We start from the raw sequence: 23,625 nt of genomic DNA, 5'->3' as shown, positions 1-23,625 counted from the left end.
GTGGCACTTAAATTCGTCCTCAGGGGTGGGATGCTGCTGATGTGCAGAAGATGCTCGACTATTTTTTTGTCGCGACAAGTCGTAGTATCTGCTAATTGGGGTTCTCGTCGAGCGTATACATCTCAACCATACGCTCAAGTGGATAGACCGTAACGTGGTCTAGACGCTCGCAAGAATCGCGGCGAGAGGGCGTGCTGCGCGCCTTCTATCGTGAGGGGACGGGTTCGCCGACGAGCGTTATCGGATAGGCGAGGTCCGATAAGGGGCCGGATTAACGATTCGAATTCTGGACCGGCTGTCGAGTTATATTCCGCCGACGTAGTGCTTGACGGTCGACTGGCTAGGATGCTCGTAATCCTAAACTGCACCAATCTCCCTATTATCACTAGGTAGGCGAAGTCAACAAGGTGGGCAGCGCGCCGTAAGGGTTGACTAAACCCCCTTGTGTGTCAGCTGCGGGATTCGAACCCGCGACTCGTCACCGACCCAAGTGGGCGAGGCTCAAGTCGGGACTTATCTACCAGCGAAGTGACCAACTACACCAGCCGACCAGGATAATATATTTAGACTACCAGTAGAGGTAATGGGCATGACGACGTGAAACAATGCGATGCGGCCGCTCAGCAATGAAACAATCGGAGATAAGCTTAAATAGGAGTCTCATTAGATGTTGACAATATCCTTTTAATTATCGCATGATTCATGTTGAATTCCTAGGGGCACGTGACAGGTTCACTCGTCATGGGCTGATGGTAAAGGTATATTTGCTCTTGTAAACGTCTCTGGGACTTGCAGGTTTTCAGATACTAAGTCGAGTAAGTCCTCCTCACTTGATGTCCAAAGGAATAGTGCGAAGAGAGTTAGAGTATTGATATTGTAATCTGTAACTGCAAGGCAATGGGTAAGCGAACACATTACACTCTTAGTTCCTGTAGGCTTGAAAGTACTACATTCCTTACGATTGTTCTACCATGTCTCGCTTCCCGCAGCACTGTGCAAAGCCATTGAAGCAGAGACTGAAATGCGCATACCTCGTCTTCACAGGGCGCTGCATAATACATCACGAAAACCATTCTCTAGTAAAGCGAATCAGTGCTCGCAAAAGCTCATGTGAGTATATACACAGTCAATAAGTTCAATTCCACAATCCTGAAAAACACAAGACAAACTCACATCTTCCATATCCGTATTACTATTGTCATTCATCCCCGCTCTCCTATCCATCAACCTCTCCCTCACCTCGTTCGCCTCCCCTACACTTCACGGCGGTCCATCCCCATCTAACTCATTTAGAATCTCAGTCAAAATTTCCTTAGGCAGCCTTCTGAATATCTCGAGCTTTCGCACCTCATCAGCCCACCAGTCATGCTGCTATAGCGGCACGTTGGCTGTCGATAGCACGCAGATATGTGGGTCGACGAGATGTTGCAGGACGTTGGGAAAGACGAGTAGCAGATCGGCGCTGGTTTGGACGGAACCAAAGACTTGAATTAGGAGCCCACTGTCTTGCTCTATGCCGAAGTAAATATCGGTGGAATGGTATTCGCTCTAAAAGTGAAGTGGACCTTAGTGTGTCAAGGGGAACCGGTACCGACTGGTTGAATGAGCTGTAGAGTGAATGCAACTTGAAAGGGGCAACGATATGATTCGCGAAAGAGTGAAGAAATATCGGCGCTGCCTGCATGAGTAAATAATTGTGTTCAATAGACTGTCGGAATGACAAACGACTTTCGGCTGTATTTTCCTGGTCATAATAGAATAGGGCAGTGACGCAAATGTGCTCGTTCAGTGCTCCCTCTACATCCATGTCCCATCTTCGTACTCCGGTCGTCGGGATCCAGATGAATATTCGCAAGTTTGAGGATAACCTGTAGACCGCTGCCTTTGGGTTTGCTGCGCAGGTCAATGATATCATTCCTAGAAGGCTTTGGAGTGGCCGAAAAAGGCCTCTCATCTTCCGCTTCTGGGATGTCCAGAATCTTGACACTCTCGAACCACTGGTCCCATTTCTCGTGATAGTCTTTGTCTTGATGTTTATCACAATGCTTCTCCATATCCCAACCTTCAGGGGGGTTCCATTCAGGGGACTGGGCACGCTCAGGCACGGGCACTTCCCAGTCGTCATTGCTTCCCAAACCGGTATCGATGTGGCAAGGATATCGACGCCAGGTCAGCGTCTTGTTCCAATGCGGAATAGTGCGGTCGACTATTCTTTCCAGCACATGATAGAGATCCTCGTGGTGCACTGGGTGAATTTTGTTGATATAGCTGTTGATCTTGATGCTTCCATCTTCAGCAAACTCTAGGTCAGCTGGGAACCATTGATATTCGTCCCATGCCTCCACCCATTCAAAATCATCGGCGCCCCAGGTCTGAGCGGAGCGCTTGTAGATGCTTCTGATCTCCTGAGATACTTCAAACCGTCAGTGGTTTCCCCCATTCCTGCGAACTGGGCGCACGTTACCAGCGGCACCGCTCCAGTAGGCAAAACTTTGGTCCTATCGTATATAAGTGGAAAAAGTTACGGGTGGACTAAGTCCAGAACGATTTCGCCGGTATACGGATGCCAGTCCTTGGGCTTGTCAGGTACATCATCGATTGGAGCCACTGCAGCAATCAGTGCATCGCGCAGAACATATGGTATGACTTTTGTCGGACTTGAATGTAGTGGGCCCTGCATCCAGAATGGAGACCATGCCAGTCTCCCTATACTACAATACCTTGAAGCGCAGTCCCTCCAGACACTAACAAGTCTTAGAAAACTGCACACATTGCATTTCATAGGTGCTTACATACGTAATCAAACATCTTCCTGGTGAAGTAAGTCTCGTACTCCCCCTTGCGGACCTGCTCAACGGCCTCGCTCAGCGGCCTCATTCCGCCCCTTACTCACAATGTCCTCGCTGAAGACCATTTCGTCCCAGTCCGGCTTCTCCATGATAGTGCCGACAAAGCCACCGGCGACATCCACTCCACGAGTTCTCTGTTCGGGTGTAGTTGCCAGCGGACTCTGGACCCTGGCGTAAATAACAGGCCATTCGTAGATATGAGTAGTTGGGTTTGATTTAACCCGCTTGCCCATTTTATTTCGGGAAACTGTTTCTTATTTTTCTCATTTTAATTATCTGACGTAATCCTCTTTTGCGGCCTGCTGGAAGAATCGAGAGAGCGCCTGCGGGCCACTATCGCACCATGGCCGCTGCATACACGTAGAGACCTGGCAACGGCGACGGGGAAACCAGTAGTCAGCGGGACTATCACAAGGTGGCTACTCAGGACTGGCCGGATAGCGCTTAGGCCCGGATAATATCGATCTTCTCAGGGGGACTTTGTTAGTAGGGTGAGAACTAACATAGTATTGTGGTGGACGTAACGCAGTCGCTAATAGAGCGAACCTACGTAGCAGCGTATGTATTTAGTCCAGCCATTAGGGCACGGTTTGACATACGGGAGCACTTGTAGAGGTACCGGGGGCCTCGAGCCTACGGCGTATTTAATAATAATAATAATTATCTTTCGACTCTGTGCCCAACTAATTCTCCCTTGATTCTCCCAACGAGGATATACTTACTGATACAAGCAAACGCCGTGACATATAGATATAGCTATCTACATCATACAACGGACTATCAGATGCTTCTCGCATTGAGGAATTCATGAGATTGAAAGTATCCCAATCTAACCATACCAGATGCATGACGTTGGACGAAGAATGATCGGGAAGCTAGAATACCTCTGATAAGAACGAATTCCCTGCAAAGTATTGCTCAAAGCGTTACTTTTGCATTTGCGAAATTGGAACAATGCTGAGTTTTGGTTTGTGACATCATGAGACCCAACGTGTGGGTTTGGCATAATAGACCGATATATGTACACAGAGCGGCATTGAGGTCGAATCAATGATCGCTCAAGTCAAGGTGATCAAATAATTGTTCTCATTTCTCTCTGGACTGTTCACGCACAGTAATGACTGGGTTTAGAGCACTGCTCAACTGAGACCAAGGTATTCTATAAAATTTGAGCGAAGGTGGGGAACAGAAATTGACTCACAAGATACACTTCGACCTATAGTGCACATCAGTCCAGTCCATCCTCGGATGATGCCATTTAAAGTAGAGCGCAAGCCTAAACCAATAGCAGGAAAGCCTGCTATGTAAACCCAACCATCTAAACCGATCGACCCGAGTCAACCTTCTTCAAAACCGTTCCCTTTTCCACGCTGCCCGCTGTCCAGATTCGGATCTTCTTGCCCGTGAAGTAGAGGGCAGGGATGCCCAGTGACAGCACAATGAGAGCCTCGGCATAAACCGCGAATGTGCCCAAGAAACCCTTCTCGATGACCCAGGTCGTGATGGTGGACGAGAAGAAGAAGGCAATGATAAGACGCATAGATGACACGTTGACTAAAACAGGACTGTTGGTCGCTCAAACACCAGCACCTCGATCCATGGAAAGACTGGAGTCAATGAAGTACTAACCCGGCCCACATTGGATAGCTCTCTACCATATAGACGTTGATGACCGTCAAGACCGTCAAGAAGGCAAAGATGATGAAGAACGATCCTGCCATTATCACAGCCCAGTGGACGTTATTCTCCGCCGCATACCCAAAGATGAAGCAGCCAATAACACCGGAGAAGAAGGGAATGATGAGATTGGGAAGGTGGTACTCGGGCTCTCGAACACCGCCATGCCATTTGGTGATGGTGAGCGACACCTTGTCCGAAAGTGGGCCGCCCAGGAAGTAGACCATGACGGTAGCCAGCACGAAAGGCAGGACAATCAGGCCCGTATACTTGAACTGCCAACTGTGCGCTCCAGTCAGAGGGGATGCCATGAGGTGGGCTGGGTAGGACTGAACAACTTACCCCTGAGCAAGCAAGGCGAAGGACCCCAGCTGCTGGGCAGCCTGGTTGATAATAACGAAGGCACTGTTCCCGAGGGTTGCCCACACAACAGCGGGGAAAAAAGTCGTCCGCAGAGTGTCCAACATCGAGCGACCGGCGTCCTTGAAAGTAAAACCATATTGGAATAGGCCGATGGTAGTCTTGAATGTACGAGGTCCATAGGTGTCCGGATCAAGACGAGGTCGCTTCTCACCAGGTTCGAGGCCGTAAATCTTTTGACCGCCTGTAGACTATGAGTAACTGTCCCGATCTCAGAACCAACATAACTCACTCAATTCCTCCTTTGAACGCTTCCACCTCGTCTCAGGCAGGAAAGCAATCATCAAAATCCAAGCCACAATACCAGCTCCGCTGGTAATGAAGTACAACCAACGCCAATCGCCGACCGCAGCGACATAGGGTGCCGCAATACCCAGGCTAATGATGATGATTCCCTGGCTGCTCACAATGGTGCTCATTGCTTTGTTGCGCTGGTGGATGAACATCATGTCCTGGATGATCAGCGGGATCAGCGCTTCGACAGCACCGGCTCCCAACCCCATCAAAGCTCGAGCTGCCAGATGGCTGTAAAGTGAGCTACTTAGCCCGGCCCAAAGCCCGCCAACCCAGGCGCATACACCCATTAATAACATGACCGGTCGCCGACCGATGCCAATGGAAAGGGGCACGAGGAAGTAGCTTGCAATGCCGTTGGTCAGCAGCGGGATTGTGGCCAGCATAGACACCTGTTCGATGGGCGCTGGCGTAACGCCTGGAGGAATCACGGAGAGTGGGTTGAAGTTGATGGAGCCGCCAGAACTCGCAGCGAAGTTGAAGGTGTTCAGGGTGTGTGGATCAACACCAGAGTACTCGAGAAGGAAAACGGGGATAAGAGAGCCGATAATGATTTCGGCAGCAAGGGCAAGCGAGCCAACTGTAGGAGAATCAGCGTCTTGATATCCGAAAATTCGTGGTACTGGCACTCACAGAAAGAGATGACGCCAATGGCAATCCATTTTCTCTTCTCAGAAAGATTGAGGGGATCTGTTATCGTTAGAATCCATGCAGAAATCAAGCGCCGACGTGATCAACCTTTTGGGTCTGGTGTTGGCATCTGCAATAGTTAGCATTGCGACCAGATTACCCCCGCCAACGAGTTGGCCCAGCACTCATCACTCACAGGAATCAACTTCATCTCTCCGTTCTCAAACAAGTTGGTTGAGCCAACCGCCTGCTCGACCTTGTCCTCATCATCGCTTTCAAACTTAGACTCGTACGCCTGCGACCTCTTCTCGTCTACAATATCCCTCTCGTATTCCATCTTGGCTCTGTATTAGGTGTCGAAGTGGTAAGGAGATCCAGCCCAACCACCAAATAGGAAGCAAACGTCAAGATGGGTTGAACACAGGCTATACTTAAGTCTTTGGATCTTGAGAAACGCCCCGTTCTTTACCCCATAATCGCGTTTCGCAGCCTGGGGGGAATGTGGTCGAGCCAGAATATGTGGGTTCGAGTGAGGCAGGCCGGGGATATCTGTCAAACCGCACGAGCCTTCGACTTCCAACGACTGTCTTTTCCGTTTTACCGCTAGAATAGCCAGTTGACTGATGATGGATAGACCATGAGTACTAAACCCTTGGCAACGGCCAACTGTTAGAACTTCAGGAGCGAAACCGCTGGTGTATCAGCACTTGACTCAAGTGTGCAGCCAAAAGGCACACTTTTCTGTACTTGAGGCCCTTATGACCACCTTCACTCCTTTGTACTCGGGGAGATTAGAGCCACGTTCAATTCTACACTTTGTGATAGCTTGCAATAGGTCCGATACGATCAGATCGACCGGCGGGGGCCCGAACACCTATTTCGAAGGTGCTGATACAGGGGTAGAAGGTGTATAGCTATGAGATGTCATGCAAGGCTATGGCAGCTTGCTTCGTCAAACGAGCATCCTGTCCCAATATCCCAGAACAGTGGACGATTGGGTTTGGGCGTTTTCGAGATGTTCGTCATTGGGACTTGACTTAGACGTTTTGGGCAACCTGGAACCGGGGACAGCTCTGCATGTCCACACTGGTGGCATGACTTAGCGCGACGGTTGGAACCCTGTTTTGGATGCGAAGGAAGAATGTTGGTTGACCGACAGCATGTATCAAGACTTGACGATCAGGGGCACAATGCCATGATCTGCGTTTACGGAGAGGCTCGGTAGGTTTTTGGTAGTAACGAGGGAAGCGGCAGTGAAGATCAGCCATGGACGCGAGTCTACGGTATCGCAAGGACTTGGCGGCTCCTGATTGTGACGTGGACATGATCTGGAAGATGGTAAGACCTGATAGAGGCAGACGGACCTTTGGCCAAAGGACAGCCAGACACTTGCCCAAGCTGGGATGAAACGTCATCGGTTTTGATGTGCCAGCTCTGTATAGGATGGCATGAGCTCTCAGGCATTGAATCCGGTTGGCCGATATGTTGCCGGATGAAACTAGACAGCATTGAGATATTGCTGCAAGAATAATCGCCCAGTTGGGGAGATTGTCGCCCAGAGCGAAAGCCAAGTCTGAACTGCCTATGTGTAAGCGTGAAAATTGCCGACCCCACACAACCTCTTACGCGCCCAGTTTCTGTCAGGTGCAACCCCACATTGGGGACCGTTGAAGCATTGTGTACATAGATACTTCCGGCAGATGGGCAGCACACTTATGCAGTTGTCCTCGATCCTGATTACATTTCTCATTCTGAACCCTACCTTACAGTCTCAGCCGCGATCTATCAACAGGGTTATCGGCCGATGATAGGCCTAGGAATGATCCCGCTGCAATTGTTGTTCGAACTCGGGATGAACTCACTTTATTCCACGACTTCAGAAATGAAATTCTGCTGAAATATGCCCACCGGGCCCTCGTCCAAACTGTACAAGTTCCGAACCTGTCTCCCGATCCAGGATGTCGATTGCGGGAGGCGCGAGACCTTCGGCTAAGGGCGGGGACGTTGCATCTAGAGTCCTGCCCTATGAGGTACAGACGTTTATGAAACAAACCAGATCCATATCAGTGTAGTGTAACTTGCCAAGAGCTCCATGTTATCTGTCCACCCATTGCGTTGGATAGCTGAAACACTGGATAGCTGCCACAACATTTGGGGTTGCAGATCGCAGCGGGAGCTGGGTTTGAGAGGCGACGACCGATGGGGTATCATGCAACCTCCTTATTGGACAGCTCATTACTGCTTTCTACATACCAGACAGGGTGGTATTGTGCTGTTTGCAGATCACCAGCATCAGTTCTGGTGTTGGTCTCGAGCACCAAAATAAGCGTCGCAAGCTCAAGTCGACGTCAATTGAGGCTGTTGAGCCGGATATGGTCACCAGCATGGCGGCAGTCAGAGCTATGATTGTGCCCTTGATTCAAGCCTTGATTCAAGACTGTTTCCTTGTGAGTGAGGAGTACCGTCTACCAATAAACTGTCATTTGAGACAGTAATATGTAGCTAGTACGGCCAATGAGAACATGGCCTTCACAAGAGGACTGGCTTGTTGGCACATCACCGCATTGCGGACATCGAAATTGAAGAGAAGACGGTGAATATCGGACGCTTGACCGAAGCATGCTCACTAGGTAAATGGAGCCTCTAGTACTGGATATCCGACAGAACAGGAGTTTGGTGCACACGTAAGCTCGTTGATTTCCTTCCTCAGAGAAAGTTGATGCCAACACCGACAGTAAGCCCTTTGCGCGCCTCCTCGCCACGGCGCAGAACCAACGGCAGGCTGAAGTTCAGTTCGAATCTTGCAGCGGGATGCGCATAGATCAACCCAACACCCGCTGAAAGACTGGGCAGACCTGTTGCCAGGTCCTTCGAAGCCGTAATCATGCCGTCCCATACCGTGCCAGCTTTCAGCCCCTCACCCACGGGTGAATGCGTTTTCGTCTTGTTCTTCATCGCCACACACCGGCCGCCGTTGGCAAAGAATTGAAGTCTGAAGGGGCTCTCGGCTCCAACCCGCGGGAGAGGGAGCAGCAAGTTCATACTGCCTGCTGCGAATACATCTCCTCCGAGCGAATCAACGCCGTCCCGCGGCCCCAGTCCGCCGAGTGTGAAGCCTCGTACATCGGTTGGACCGCCGAGAGTAAACCGGTCGTTCACACGACTTGGTTTTGCGCCATGTAACCCATAACTGTGAGGCAGCGGGTACAGCAGCCCAGCCCTTAAACCGGCACCGAATGAAACCCCCGAGAACCCCTTCACTCCAGGAATCGGGATCGGAACAGCGCCGGCTACTTCCATCTCGGACTTTGAAAACGCCACATCGCCACCTAGACTACCCCAACCTGCAAGCTCCGAGGCAGTGCGGAAGAGGTAGCCGCTTTGCGGCAGCATTGGGTTGTCCCTCCGGTCGCGTAGGAATGAAGTTGACAGTGCTGATTTTACTGAGTCCCCTGCGTCACCTCGTATTGTAGGACTCGCGCGATCGTGCAGACCAGTGACCTGGCGCCATAAGCCTGAGTATCCCACATGGTATTTGTCGCCGCTCTGGTTCAGCCATCCAAGCTTAACTCCCCCACCTTTGACGGCCTCCTCATGGCTTGCCCATGGCTTCTGCGTGCTGCTCATAATACCATCAAAACTCAGCCTCAAATCAGGGTTGCTGAAGAGCGGCGTAGAGAAATCCGCGCTGTAAGCAGACCTCGTCCTCGTACCAATCGATGCGTTCAACGATAAGAGTTCTGCTCCGCCGAAAATATTCCTCCACAGCAATGTTCCGTATCCCGAACCCTCCGTGTTGCCTACATCTGTGCCCGTCTTGAGGAACAATCTCGATTTCTCCCTCACTCTCAGAGAGACTTCGAAGTCGGTCGGCGTGGTGGAAGGGTCGAGGTGCGGCGGCTGGGATAGGTGCAGGTGGATCTGGTCTTTGAAGATATCGAATTTCTGAAGTTTGGAGACCACCTCGGTGACCTCCTGCAGCATATCCGACAAGGTGTAGTTCGCATTTTGGGCGCTAGATTGTAGAATGGGCTCGAGCAGCGGGTTGAGAAAGGAGCGCCGGGTGTACTTTGCGCCGTGGATTTGAATTGAAGAGAGCGTTACAGGGAGGGTCGAGTTTTGCGAGAGCTGTCACCGGGTTAGGTTAGGTTAGGTTATGTAATCCAGAAGATGTGAGTAGCCAGTGGAGAGAAGGTGTGTACCAAGTCTGCATTCCGTTGCTGTGACTCTGCATGTGCCTGTGCCCGTTCTGCTGCCAGCTTCTGCTCTACCGACGCCGTCTCCTTCCGGAGCATAGTCTCAAAGGCCTAGTCCATGATTAGCCATTGGGTCTTTCGAGACGGATCTGAAAGGGTGAAATGAGGTTAGCCTACATCTTCGCCCATGGGAGCAGCGTTTTTCGCCATATGAGCCAGTGACAGCGGCTACGTTGGGTGGTTCCTAAAGCTGATCTTGCCCAAGGTTGTTTATTAACTCAGGTCGTTCACGCTGCCGCCCGCATGCCAGGCCCAGCTTCAGTTGTGGCTGTGCCTTGTGTGGCACGTCTAGATACGTCAAACAAGAGTTGCTGGCTGCATGCAAGGCAGAACAATCCCGAAAAACATAACAGAAATTGGGTATGGATTTGGACAGCAACCGCACAACCCGAGTTAAAGTATCTCGCAACGATGGCCCGGAAGATCTGAATACTCGAAGTGCTGTTGCAGCATATTTTGAACTGAATTCACGTCGAACAAAGGGCAAGATTGGCCGGGGCTAGCCTAGGGCCTGATCTTATGAGTGACCGTGCCCGATTTCCTGTCCTTCGGCTCCACATGATTGCCGCTATCTTCAGCCTCATGACTTGGAAGGCAACAGCTTGCAACCTTAACAACTACACTTCTTCGCGCCTCCAAATCCCGTCTCCTGACTCCGCCTTACTCCAACCCACCAAACACCGGCAGTCGCTCTTTGATCTCGAGTCATTTAATTTCGTGTATACAGTTACCTGCAACATCTTTTAATCGGACTTGTGACGATCCATTCGGAACCATCGTGACACCTTTCCATTTGTAGCCAGTGCGCCATTCAAAGGCACCTGAAGGCCCTCAATCCACATCCACCAAATCTGCAGAGCAGTCTTCATCATGGCAAGCAAAGCAGCAACCAAGCGCTTAACGCGCGAGTATGCTGCCATCGGCAAAAACCCTCCACCCTACATCACAGCCCATCCCTCTGAGTCAAACATCCTCGAGTGGCATTACATCATCACAGGTCCCGAGGAGACACCCTACCACGGCGGCCAGTACTGGGGCACTCTCATGTTCCCGCCGAATTACCCTTTCGCACCACCCGCCATTCGAATGCACACACCCTCGGGTCGTTTCCAACCATCGACGCGATTGTGCCTATCCATTTCCGACTTCCACCCCAAGAGTTTCAACCCTGCTTGGGAAGTCAGCACCATCCTGATCGGCCTCCTATCCTTCATGACGAGTGAGGAAATGACCACCGGAAGCGTCAGCATGACCGAGGCGGAGAGGAAGCAACATGCTGAGAGGTCAAGATGGTGGAACTCGACTGGTGGCGGCTCGCATGCCAGTGCCAAGATTGCTCAAAAGGGAAATATCAAAGCAGGCGACGGAGGCCTCAAATTCAAGTCGGAATGGCCCGATGTTGACAAGGAGAACTGGGAGTGGATGAGCAAGAACAGCATTGACCTAACCACTGGCTTTGCGCCACCGCCCGCAGACACCAACAGCTGTGGACGACAACTAGGTATTGGACAGGGCAGTGGACAGACCCAGGCTGTGGTCGATGCGGTTGTACAACAAAGGAATGCTGGAAGGAGTTGGATCAGCCGCAACAAAGTCCTTATTTTCGTTAGCTTCGTTTTGGTGTACACTGCGCTTGCAAGATGGCTGGGCGAGGGCGATGGCGATCGAACAGGGTTGTAAACCACACGGGATGAGATGGCCCGTGGATCGATGGAGTAATCTGCAAAGAGGCCACATTTGGACTCTTGTGGCTAATGGTTCGCTCCACGTGATGACTTGGATTTGCAGGCGGCGGTCCGAGCATATTTCTACACCTCTCTCTTATATGCCGGCAGGTGCTGATGTCTAAAGGCTGGGCTGAAAAGTCACGAGAAGCGGTTTCTGAGCATATATATTTCTATAAATATGATTTCAGTGGAGTTGGGTGATGTGGCCCCTTTTCCGCTCATGCACATCTCTGCGACCCGACCGAAGCGCTTGGAGGTTGTTATAGATTGGTGCGAAGTAAAAAAAAAAGATACACATGTTAAATGATGCATAAGTTACGTAAAGTTCAAAAATTATACTAGCATATAATAATTTCCTATGCCCGTTGCTGGTTGACTCCCCGTACATAGATTGGCGTCCAGCCCTGCCGACACATCAAGATGTAAGGGACTAAAAGAACTTGACTTGAAGAGGGAGAGAATATATTCAGTAGTGATCAACCTAGATCTTGAATTCCCTGGCCTTCCTATTAAGCAGTGCTAGTAACTGGGGGATTGAGCGCCACGGTTATGCCCTAAGCCGAAGGCGGTGTAGCGGCAATTGCACTAGTGAGGTCAAAACCCTTCCTCGTAGATAAAAGAGCTACACACAACATATAGAACAGTAGAGAGATACAACAATCAAGATGGGATCTACGCAGAGTCATCAATAGAGGATTAAATCCCTCCGTAACAGCTCACAAACTAGTTATACGTAAATGAGTAAAAAAAATCAACATTGATATCGTCCGAACCCAAACCGAGTTCCGCGCTAGTTTCGTTCTGAAAACAAAAATTGATACCCAGATGCGAGTGAGATAGAATCAAACATTCTGGCAAAATATCACCATGGTGAGAAAGGGCATCCTGTCGTATCTCTATATTCACACCGTGTGTCTCATTATGGATGCATTGCCCACTTGTTAGAAAAGATGATGTTACTTGTACACATGCTTTGGCCGTTCTGGGTCACTTCAAAAAAGACTACATACTGCTACTGATGCGGCCACTACTGATGGATTCCAACGTAGTGCTGAAATTTTTGTTATTCTTCTTCTTTCTTATTGTAGGCGGTAGGTAAAACATCTGTGACAGGCTGTGCCTGATATGGGATCCGGAGCTGCAAGGACCGTGCGTCCGGATCCACCAAAGGAACCATCGAGGGGCATACAAAACATAGTCCGTGTTCCCGGGACAACTCGCATATTTTACTTTCCTCCTCAGTTAGATAATTAACAGTATTTGGCCATGTTGAGCTGTATAGTTTCGCAGTGAGCCCGTCACAACATCCCAAGAATAAATACTTAAGTACGCATGGAATATGCAGATGGCAATTAGGTATTTGCCTCGTGATCCTGAGTTCGAGTGTATACTTGTACTTGGATTTTATGTTCCCGTTGAAGGAGCAAAAGGAGGGCACATATGCCTAACCTGTATGTATTGTAGCTAACTCTGGTCCTCTCTTCGAGGGTCTATGTATGGAAACAAAAGGGTTCTTATATAGTCAATGAATGGTAGACTTGCTGATTAATTCAGACAAGTTGTAGAAGCATATAGATAAGTAGGGAATGTTCTATCCTCGCCACATTTCTCGTAATAGAGGTATGTGGGGATGGTCGCCGTTCTAGGTGGCGATAGTGGCAAGTATAGGACCCACATGGCCCACAGGGCCCATATTGTCCAACTGTCTAACAAAGGGCTAAGAAGGAGGCCCGAAACTTTCTCACAGTATGTCCACGCCTTAGCAGGCTCGCAGGCCTCCATATCTTGTATAATCCTCTTTATTGTGCCTGAAAAATGCAGGAACAAAGCAATGCCACATTGCAGCTTCGTATATCAAAATGGTGAAACGCGCGTTCAATTTTAATTCTGGTTATCGCATTTGATTTTGCGATCTCGAATGGAAGAGAAAGGCGCGTGGAATCTCATGCTTGATGACAAAACAAGTAAAGTGTCCACAGGGGTAACAAGGCAACTTTTGAAGCCGGAAAGGCTGTCGTTGTTAGGATAAACACAATAGGCTCAATATGGCACTCGTGGATTTCTTCAACTTTCTATCATTCTGGAGTCTACCGGGGAAATGTCTTTCTGATGATATTTTGTGCATATCTCAAGTATCCCACCGCGGTGCCAGGAAAGCCTTCTCAAGTCTTCTCTACGGTGTGTACACATGATTCACAGATCTGACTGCGAAACTTGGACTCCAGTTCGTAATTATTGATGCCGCGACACATAAACTCGGTAGTAAACCCAGGCCATCGGAGGATGCTCCCTGCCGCCTTATCAAGTAGCCGGAGGGCATCGACTTTGCGAAGCTACCCACAACATATAACAGCATTAGCAGCATATTTGGACCGTCAAAAAAAGCACAAGATAGGCATGGATTTATCCCAACCTGGAAAAAAGCCTAGACTCGCCTTCATAGGTTGTAGTGACTTATGTTGAAGAGTCGAAGTGCAGGCACTGTTCGATTCCTTCCACCAGAGTCTACGGTTGCCTCGGTCACCGCCAACTTCCTCTTCATCGGGAAGCAATCTACCATGGGACTCCTGATCCAGGCAGTGGATGAATCAAAGATGAAAAATTTTCAACACAAGAGCCCTTGGAGCAAGTTGAATGAAACGGATCTTAAGAAAGTGGAGCTGTGGGTTCCAATAGTTCACTCTTAATTGACGTCTCTGGATAGAATCGTACGTAGGAAGTCCTGAAGTCTTAAAGCCAGTGGATCTTTGGCTCGGTTAAATAGCAAGGAAAAGTACGTTCATGTGCCATTCTCTACGTTCAGCGGTGGCTTTAATGGAACTTAACAATGGGGTTGAGCACGGAAAACTATGTACTCACGAGGTAGAGCGCGTTATTTTGCTATATGTTAACGCTCTACGTACTTAAGATTCAATCATGACAGCTTATTCCGGAAAAGAAGATTGCATTCTGTCTCTCTCTCTCCCTCTACTTCGTCTTATGCGTAAATCTAAGTCCCTAAGGATTGTATTCTCTAAAGCACTATATTTATCGTTATGTTAAATATAGTAATTCTACCTGAAAATCACGCTACCTTGAAAATATTACTATTTCGTTTACTAACCGCTAGCCTTAATTATATCCTCGTAGCGTAGTACTAGTTATACTTACTACTAGGTACCTAAGTCTCGTTAGTCTAGACGATATATTCCTGTAACTTAAATGTTTAATTCTTATAAAGGTAAGCCTATCTAAGCCATAAGTTCTGAATATCGTTATTAATTACGCCGAGTAAAATACTATTTATAAAACCTATCGCGACTTAAAGATAAGTTAGAAACGGTTCGCTTTCGAGGTACTAATGAAAAGTTAAAGTTAGCGGGGTCTCTCCCTCGTAGATTATCCGGGGATTTCGTTCTTAATCGTGTTCTTAATCGTGTTCTTAATCGTGTTCTTAATCGTGTTCTTAATCGTGTTCTTAATCGTGTTCTTAATTGTCACAAAAGTCAATGACGACATGAAGCACGCAAAGTAGGCTTACCCACCAAAAGGACTTGGACGGGCAAGTGTCATTCTCTATACTTTCTTAATACTAGCGTTAGGAATTGATGATTATACCTAGCCTCCGCTGCTGTTAGTATCTGCTGTCACACTAATCGTGCTCTTAACTTACCGAGTTATACAGCTAACGTCACCCACAGGTCATTGCCCCACACGGGTCTTTGCCCAACTTTTCAAGAAATCTTGACTTTCCATCTTTACTTATACAATTCTTCCCTTCCACAACATGGCACGCAAATCTAGTGAAGCTAATCTTCAATTAGCCATCCAAACTAAACGACGCGATCCTCACCTAAGTTGGAACAAGCTTGGTAAAATCTTCAAAGTCGACCATAAGACATTGAAGCGCCGTTACGAAGGCGTACAACCATTACACATTACTAACATGTCCAAACGGAAAATGACCGAAACCGAAGAGAATACGATTACCCGACGCGTAATTGAGCTAGATTCGCGAACTTTTCCTCCCCGGCTTCGATACGTTGAAGAAATGGCGAATATCCTCCGACGCGACCGCGACGCGTCACCCGTCGGCAAGAACTGGGCCTCGAGCTTCGTACGGCGATAACCAGACCTCCAGATGTCAGATAGGGCACCTGGTTCCTAGGTTCAGAAATAATATGGCACTAGAGAAGACTATTGTCACTTAAAGTTCAGAAGGCGAAAGGAACCCCTCTTCTCAAAAGTAACACCAAAGTTACCGACATGTTCTAAAGCATCTATAAAAGGCAGAGCAACGGGAGTTCGCGAGAACAGAAGTGTCAGAGCCACAAGTGTCATCCGAGGCGGGCCGGCTTCCACCAGGAAGGAAGTCGTTTGTGGCGAATGAGGAGCCGGGAGGCCGTTTGTGGCGGCTAGAGAGCCGCTTGTGGCGAATGAGAGCTGTTGAAGCCGTTTGCAGCGGATAGGGAATCGCTTGGTTGCAGATAAAGAGCCGCTATCCAAGATGTTGGCCGAAGTCGGAGGAACACAGACATGCGGAAGCAAACATCCAGAATCCAACAGAGAACCTCGGCTGGCTATAAGTAAGGAGTCGAGACGGAGGAAGATAGAGAGGGGAGAGATCAATGAACTACTGTGGACACCCCTACCTGCCATCACCAAGTGACCACCAGTGAACACCAGGTGACCACCAGGGGGACACGCCTATTTCTCCCCTTCACTCTGTACTATCGCCTTCGGTCCAGGCCGTACCCTGACAAGAAGACAGACAGACAAGAACACACCTCATTTATATACAATCTTACGCACTGCTGACTACTCGATTGGACACACGTGATATTCGACACCAGACGCGTTTAAATCGTCGAATCGACTACCAGGGGGCATTCTGCGAAGATCCTGTCGCGTATCGCGGTTATTTTAAGCGTGTTGCGGACACAATAGCGAAGCACGGCATCCAGCCGGAGGATATCTACAACTTTGACGAGACGGGCTTTTTAATGGGCATGATCTCAACCGGCATGGTCGTTACGAGTACCGAAAGACGTGGAAGGCCTAGGCAAGCCCAGCAAGGCAATAGGGAATGGGTTACTGTCATTCAGGCGGCCAATTCCCAAGGCTGGGCGGTGCCGCCGTACATCATCTTCGCGGCCAAAGTTCACCTCGCTTCGTAGTATCGCGACACCACATTACCGGGCAATTGGGTCGTTGATCTATCCCACAACGGATGGACAACGAATGATATTGGTCTCAGCTGGGCAGCTCACTTCGATCTGCACACACGCGATCGTACGAAAGGTGTCAAACGCCTCCTGATCCTTGACGGTCACGAAAGCCATCACTCGATGGATTTCGAACAATACTGCAAGGACCATGGCATCATTACCCTTCCTATGCCTGCCCATTCGTTCCATAAGCTCCAGCCTCTCGACTTAGTGCCTTTTAGTGTTTTGAAACGGGCGTACGGTGTGTTTGTTGAGGGTTTGATGTGACGGCATCATACCCACGTTGCGAAGGAGGATTTCCTTCCCAGTTTTTTGGAGGCGTTTGGCGCTGCTTTTACTAAACAACACATCAGATCTGGTTTTGAAGCAGCTGGAATTGTCCCTTTTGACCCCGACAGGGTTATATCTGCCCTGGATGTCGCAGAAGTCGCGCGTACACCCTCTGCCGACCCAGAACTCCTACCCCCTATTTGGACTTCTAAGACACCTACTACCACCCTTGAAGCCGAATCGCAGTCAACGTTGATTAAGAATAGCGTTCAGAGGCATCAAGACAGCTCTCCGACGCATATTCTTCATTCAATTGACTCGATTACAAAGGCTACGCATGCAATGATGCAAGAGAATGTTATCTTGCGTCGCGAGAACGAAGAGCTTCGTGAGACTAACCATGTGCTAAGCAAACGTCTCAGAACCAAAAACAAGCAAATCCAGTATGGTGGGCCACTTAATATAGAAGATGCACAAGTTCTACGGGCTAGTAGGGGTGATACGGGTTTGGAAAGTGAGGAAGAGGGTGAAAGTAGTCGTCCTACAAGGAGGAGGGCAACGGGTGCTAGGCGCTGTGGCATTTGCGGAGGAACTGGACATAATGCGCGAACTTGTCAGGCAGATGTAGAAACAGATAATGAAAAGAATTCTGATTAATTTCTTGGATGAATATGGGTTGTTGTTGATCTATCTAAGATTAAAGGTTGGGAGGTCGTGAAAAGTTGGGCAAAGACCCGTGTGGGGCATTGACCTGTGGGTGACGTTAGCTATTTTCTCGATTTCCCTCTTCGCCCCTCAAAATAGAGGATTCGGATGGGATAGGAATCTTACGTTGTCAACTATTTTATATAGCCTTCCTTACTACGCGTTATTCTAACTATCCTATCTCATACTAAGAAATTGCTACGAAAGCGGCCGGAAGTTAATTTACATGGCTTCAAAGTGTTATTCCGCGATAAGAAGGTAAGCCGATGTGTCAACTTATTTGATATAGCGTTAGCTTTTAGTACGCCCCACAGGCACTTAGCAAGGCGTACCAGGACTCGGTGGTCCTCGCAGTCCCTTGAACTCAAAAGTGATGAGCCCTTGGCCTAGCGCCACTGCGGCCACTGTGGCTGCGTCCATGATCAACAGACTTCTGGGAGATAACTAGTCATTAGTCATGTACACAGCCATAGTGGCGCTAGCTCCAGGGTTCTACTTTGAGTTTGAGTGAATGCGACGACCTCACAGCCCTGACCAACCTTATTAGCGAGCAATCCTTCTTTTCCGGGTATCGGATGATCTCTGGTCGTGACTTTAACCAAGAACACTATCGGCTAAATTTAGCCCAGTTTTCCCTCTTGGTTAGCAGTCCGCAAGGTTAATCTTTTCTTTCGCATGCAAATTGCTGGGCCCGCTGTGACGAACCTTATTGGTGGGACAGGGGCTCTTATTGGTATCAATTATGTTGGATCTCTTGGCTTAATCAGCTTCATCACACGGCATTCTCAACCCATGTGAAAACGCTGGTCCCATCTTCAATCTCCAAATTGAATCTACATCACATCGTCACCTTCGACATCTATTAAACAAAATCAGCCAAGATGCAATCCACACTCGCCGCCGCCATCCTCGCCTTCGCCTGCATGCTCTGCAGCGCCGGCCTTACCTAGTTCGTTACAAAATAAGTGTGAACTACTCCAACCGCCCAGCGAGCGCGTGTTCTGGTTTGGCAGAGCCGGCGAATTGCAGTGCGTCGTCAGGCCTGTGTGTTCTATGTGCCAAACAAACCCCTGCGACCACGTCTCGATCCACGCAGCCTATGCCGCGTATGAAGGAATTCTAGAGAATGATGCGTGCACTGCATCGTGGCCATGCTGCTGCATCAGGTGCAGTCTCGAACTAGGAGACCATCAACGTATGACGTTGGGATGATCTATTGCAGGACCAGGAAGCGAAAAACAAGTCTGTTTAGAGGGTACAATATGAATGGACCCTGGACTACGAGATTATCTCTTAGAATCAAAGCCTTTAGCTGTTGTTCAGGCATATTTTACTAGACGGGTGGCTACCGTGTCACCGCGCAGCACATGGATTTAGACATTAATACTAAATTTTGGAATTCTGGATGCCGAGTACATTTTAAGCCGCCGAATATTTTACAGTTGTTTTCCCCGTTTAAATTAGCCCTTCGTCCCTCACAGCAACGGCAGTATCCTGTTCTCCGTGAATGCCCATAGCAAGGGCGAGTAGTCCGAACACCAAGCATTGCCCGTCCAATACGTGCTTCTCCGGCCCTGCAGAGCATACAAATCCTGATAGAAGCCGTCCCTGATTGCCTCAGGCGCCACGTTCAACTGTAGATTGTCGTGCTCTTCCCACGCGACGAACTCGACAGCAGTGGATGAAATATTGTAGCTTGTTGCAGCGATCCGACCCACGGCGTCCGTGACCAGCTTCTTTGCTAGCGTGGAATCCGACTCGCCTACAACCTTGACAGTCTGGTACCCAGGCACGCCGACCGACTCAAGCCGCCAAACGAACGGACTTTGTGGCAGGAAGGCAGGGGCGGCGGGATCGACGTTGAGGAAGTTGGTGAGGTCAGGGAGGCCCGTGTTGTTGACCACGCCGACGTAATACGGCACATTGTTCCACTGGTTAAAGACCGACATCTCTGCCTCATCCAGGTCGAATCCCGCCAGGTTCTTCACCGTCGGTGGGACCGTGATAAGGAGCTTGTTGGCCTTGATGAGTTTGTGCCCAGTAGGCGTCTTGACCACGACAGTGGTGCCGTTGCTGCGCGAGGTTTGCAGTACGGTGCTCTCGTAGAAGACGTCGTCTCCCAAGAACGCGGCCGCTTTGTCGTAGACCTCCTGATTCCCGCCTGGAGCGGCTAGGTAGCCCGTCTGTAGACCGAGCAGATGGGGCTGGCCAAAGTTCTGGAGCACATATAGAGTCGGCATTTCAAGCAGGTTCCCGACTCCGTGAGCAAAGATCCAAACCACGGGCACGACCTCAGTCAGGTTGTACTTGGCCACAAAGTTGCCAAATGGAAGGTAGAGATCCTCGGGGACGGGATCAGGCAAATCGTACGCACCCTCAGCAAGGCCGGGAAAGTTGAAGGTGGAAAAGAGGAAGTTGGCCAGCGGCCCCATGAGGTCCATCGGGTTCGGCGCCGTCGCATTGGGAATCGTGAAGCCTGACTGGAAGTCGACGATATTCGATGGGAGTGGAGACAGGCCGACGGAGACAAGAGAAACATTGAAGCGACCGAAGAAGTTCCTCGTTTGGCTGTTGTCAATGTAGGCTTGCACGCCGTAGTCAATGGGAGCACCACCGACTAAATCCGTCAGGGTGTCGACATGCCCCCCAAGCCTATCAGAGCGCTCCACGATGGCAAACGTCTTTCCCTCGTCTTTGAGGCTCACGGCGGCATATGTCCCCGTTGCTCCGCCGCCCACGATGAGAACATCTCGCTCGATGATGTCTTCTGCTGCGAAGGCAGACTCCCGGTAACACTTAGGCGAGGATGGAAAAGCATTAATGAGAGGCGCACATGCTGCGTATAGAGCCCAAATCGAGGACCGCATCATGAAGGGATTAAAGAGTTTGGGTGTGCGGATGGGTGTGGGGATGAGTGCATGGATGGGAGTGTGATGGATGTGCAGATGAGGACCGAGGCACTTATAGGATGGTTTATCTCGTTCGTTTTATATACAATAAGGGCTGTTCTCTATTTAGCTGTATTGATCGTTACACCAGGGCTTCGAGTCATGTGTGATTGACTGCCAAGAACCTCAAGAGTCCTCGAAAGCCTTGTTGGCGAGTTCAAGGGTTCACTTGATTGCATGATATTTCACTAACTCGTCCGCAATATGCCTTGGTAGCCGCCAGGGTGGCAGTGAGGGACCCGAAGGTTTCATTGACTACTATTAGTCGCCAGGTCATCTGATGTGCATCCATGTCTCTACAGAATTTCGATGGAAGTGGATATCCACCAGGGATGGGCCTGTCATGTCCCGGGCTGAGAGGTGAAGGGAAGAACAACCTCAATTAAGGTTTGCCTCATCACCGCCAATTCCGATAGTGTAGTTCCCAAACTGTCGGATCGGCTGGAAGGGAAAGACATTCATATTGTGATTTAACCTACTGGGAAAGCCCGTAGACTAGGTAGATGAGGTTCCGCATACACAACGTACACTCAATCAATACAAAGTGCAGGTACACTAGCATCGTGGATATGCAACAGGGTCTAACCGCATTGACCCCTTTCCGCAACGCAACCCCATTTGTAAGAGTTAACACCAAAAAACCAACAACATTCAAGCATCAATGTACAAAGCAAAACATACTTAATTTATATACTTCAAGCTTTAGATATATTCTTCATGGCTCTTTTCTTTGGCCTAGCTCGTCTTTCAAGAAAGTCTGGTTTATATCTGGGTGTGTCGGTCGGGAGTGCGATTTGCCTTTCCAACAACCATCTCACCATTAAAGGAGCACAGACCAGATCTCTGTCAACCGCTCTAGACGCTTTTGTCACTAAACACCTCTTCTGAGGCCTTCGATTAAGGTTGAAATTCGCTGCTTATAGAATAGTGCTTTGGCCGTGTATGAAGCGTGCTTGCGGAGCTCCTGGCGATAGTACGTCTTAAGTGGCGAAAAACTAGTAAAGCAGAGCACTTCAATACGAATTCGAGATGTATGTGTGTTAGGTAGTCGTCTAGAATCAATATGCGCTAAGAGTTGGCCCTTGGCTCGGTTTCTGGTAAGAAGGCTTGGTGTATCCAGCGATCGGCGATGACTCTGTTAGTCCAGTCCTTTACAGGGGTGGCGCATTTCCTACTCTGTTACGTTTTCCTTTGGAAACCACTGCACCTGTGGTTTATTACCGCTATAAATACAAACAGGTGTGCCACAGTCTAAGTGGTAGCTGATGAATTTAGAGAAATGTCGCCGGAGCCGGCGCTGTACGATCGGCCGTTGTTGAGTCGTCTGACCAGAGTGCATGGCTATATGCCGGATCGGCTGGCCTCCACGGACTGGGGATAACCTTTATTGCCAGAGCGCTGGGTGCACAGCACCGGTGGGGAGCCGGTGGGGAGCCGGCATGGGTACTGTGGATCACAGAACATTGTAGGAGGTCGTGGAATACCGCGGTACCCGAGGAATCGGGGCATTATAGTTCAGAATAGGGGTTTTGGCTATCTATATAGGGGATGTGTCTTAGAGGAGGAAGAATTGAAGGTCAGAAATAATTGGCATACCTAAACGGTGGTCAACAGAGGGACGCCTATTTCTCCCCTTCATTCTGTAGTACCTTGCGGCCTAGCTGTTCCTAACATTTTTGAAAATTTTGCATAGCGCTGAAATGCGCTCCTCAAAATATAATAGATTGTAATTGCGGCTGAAGCATGATTTACTTAGTGGTTGTTGGGGAATTGGGGTTGTGCAATTCCGCTTGCAAAAGGGAGTGTGTTGAAGGGGGTCAATGCTGTTAGATCAAATCTATATGGTTCTCACAATCAACAAGTTTATGTGCCATTTTCTTTACTCTAGTATTCTGATTGCTAGTATCACTACCATTGACATCAATTCAATCGAGTACCTCTTATTTGTGGCAGACGATGGATATCTTGCCATGGATTCTGGCTAGGTGGTTACTTGTACGTCCCCTTAATCTGCATCTGTCGTCTTCTCTCGGTCAGCTCCTCGTCAGACAGCAGGGTGTCGCATCGAAGCTTGACCAAGTCGACACGCAACAGGGCAAGGTTTCCGTCGTCGGCAGCCTCAGGGCTAGGGCTACGGCTAAGGATAGAAGGTGAACCAGACGTTCCCGAATGTCTGCTATCGCCGATGCAGGGTAAATTGTGCGTGCTCCAATTTATCAGTGAACCCGGCGGACGCATATTGACGACCTTGGCCGCATCTGGAAACCCTCATGGTCCGATGTAGCACATGATGATGATGGTTAGATCGTCAGAACGGGCGACCTCAAGACGTCGCTTGTAGTCCTCTGGCCCATCAAAGACGACAACGGCACACTCGAATGCGTCTGGGTCACTGGATATTGACATCCCCAGCATTAGAAATTTGCCAGGTTATATATTTTGGTAGGTGGGCAAATAATGCCGAAACATTTACTCGAATCCTTCATGTCATTCCATAAGAAAACACAGAATAACTTTGTTTATTCCGTAATTTAGTACGATGAACTAGTATTCAACATCGACATAATCCAGTACTGTTTGAAAATATTTTCTTGTACAGGGACAATTGGAAAATACGAAACTATTGTCTGCTCTGAAGCAGA

At 49.2% G+C, this 23,625-nt stretch overlaps 5 protein-coding genes and 1 non-coding gene across 6 annotated transcripts; 1 reads left to right on the top strand and 5 right to left on the bottom strand.

Moving 5' to 3' along the window:
• Positions 1–447: 447 nt before the first annotated feature.
• On the bottom strand, positions 448–550 carry BCR38DRAFT_t176. Its single transcript has one exon. It is a non-coding gene; the product is annotated as a tRNA-Thr (tRNA).
• Positions 551–1,748: 1,198 nt separating this feature from the next.
• Positions 1,749–3,082, bottom strand: BCR38DRAFT_409266 (uncharacterized protein; the record flags this gene model as incomplete). The annotated part of the gene is made up of 5 exons (XM_040858357.1): positions 1,749–2,413; positions 2,465–2,490; positions 2,526–2,607; positions 2,793–2,847; positions 2,894–3,082. 5 exons carry the CDS (start codon positions 3,080–3,082, stop codon positions 1,749–1,751), a joined length of 1,017 nt encoding a protein of 338 aa, XP_040715262.1.
• A 1,085-nt stretch (positions 3,083–4,167) lies between these two features.
• Positions 4,168–6,207, bottom strand: BCR38DRAFT_343986 (major facilitator superfamily transporter; the record flags this gene model as incomplete). The annotated part of the gene is made up of 7 exons (XM_040856073.1): positions 4,168–4,414; positions 4,479–4,808; positions 4,869–5,130; positions 5,179–5,820; positions 5,874–5,930; positions 5,979–6,000; positions 6,067–6,207. 7 exons carry the CDS (start codon positions 6,205–6,207, stop codon positions 4,168–4,170), a joined length of 1,701 nt encoding a protein of 566 aa, XP_040715261.1.
• Positions 6,208–8,576: 2,369 nt separating this feature from the next.
• Positions 8,577–10,276, bottom strand: BCR38DRAFT_409263 (surface antigen-domain-containing protein; the record flags this gene model as incomplete). The annotated part of the gene is made up of 3 exons (XM_040858356.1): positions 8,577–9,998; positions 10,073–10,177; positions 10,244–10,276. 3 exons carry the CDS (start codon positions 10,274–10,276, stop codon positions 8,577–8,579), a joined length of 1,560 nt encoding a protein of 519 aa, XP_040715260.1.
• Positions 10,277–10,653: 377 nt separating this feature from the next.
• BCR38DRAFT_433278 (ubiquitin-conjugating enzyme) lies at positions 10,654–12,298 on the top strand. The gene has a single exon (XM_040860237.1). The coding sequence runs from the start codon at positions 10,997–10,999 to the stop codon at positions 11,804–11,806; it is 810 nt and encodes a 269-aa protein (XP_040715259.1). The 5' UTR covers positions 10,654–10,996; the 3' UTR covers positions 11,807–12,298.
• A 7,212-nt stretch (positions 12,299–19,510) lies between these two features.
• On the bottom strand, positions 19,511–20,905 carry BCR38DRAFT_409261 (amine oxidase-like protein; the record flags this gene model as incomplete). Its single annotated transcript, XM_040858355.1, has 1 exon — positions 19,511–20,905. The coding sequence occupies one exon, from the start codon at positions 20,903–20,905 to the stop codon at positions 19,511–19,513; it is 1,395 nt and encodes a 464-aa protein (XP_040715258.1).
• Positions 20,906–23,625: the final 2,720 nt, after the last annotated feature.

This window comes from Pseudomassariella vexata (genome assembly GCF_002105095.1).
Source record: "Pseudomassariella vexata strain CBS 129021 chromosome Unknown BCR38scaffold_7, whole genome shotgun sequence".
Taxonomy (NCBI): Eukaryota; Fungi; Ascomycota; class Sordariomycetes; order Amphisphaeriales; family Pseudomassariaceae; genus Pseudomassariella; species Pseudomassariella vexata.
Note: the sequence above shows the minus strand (reverse complement) of the source record. Positions and strands in the feature narration are given on the sequence as shown.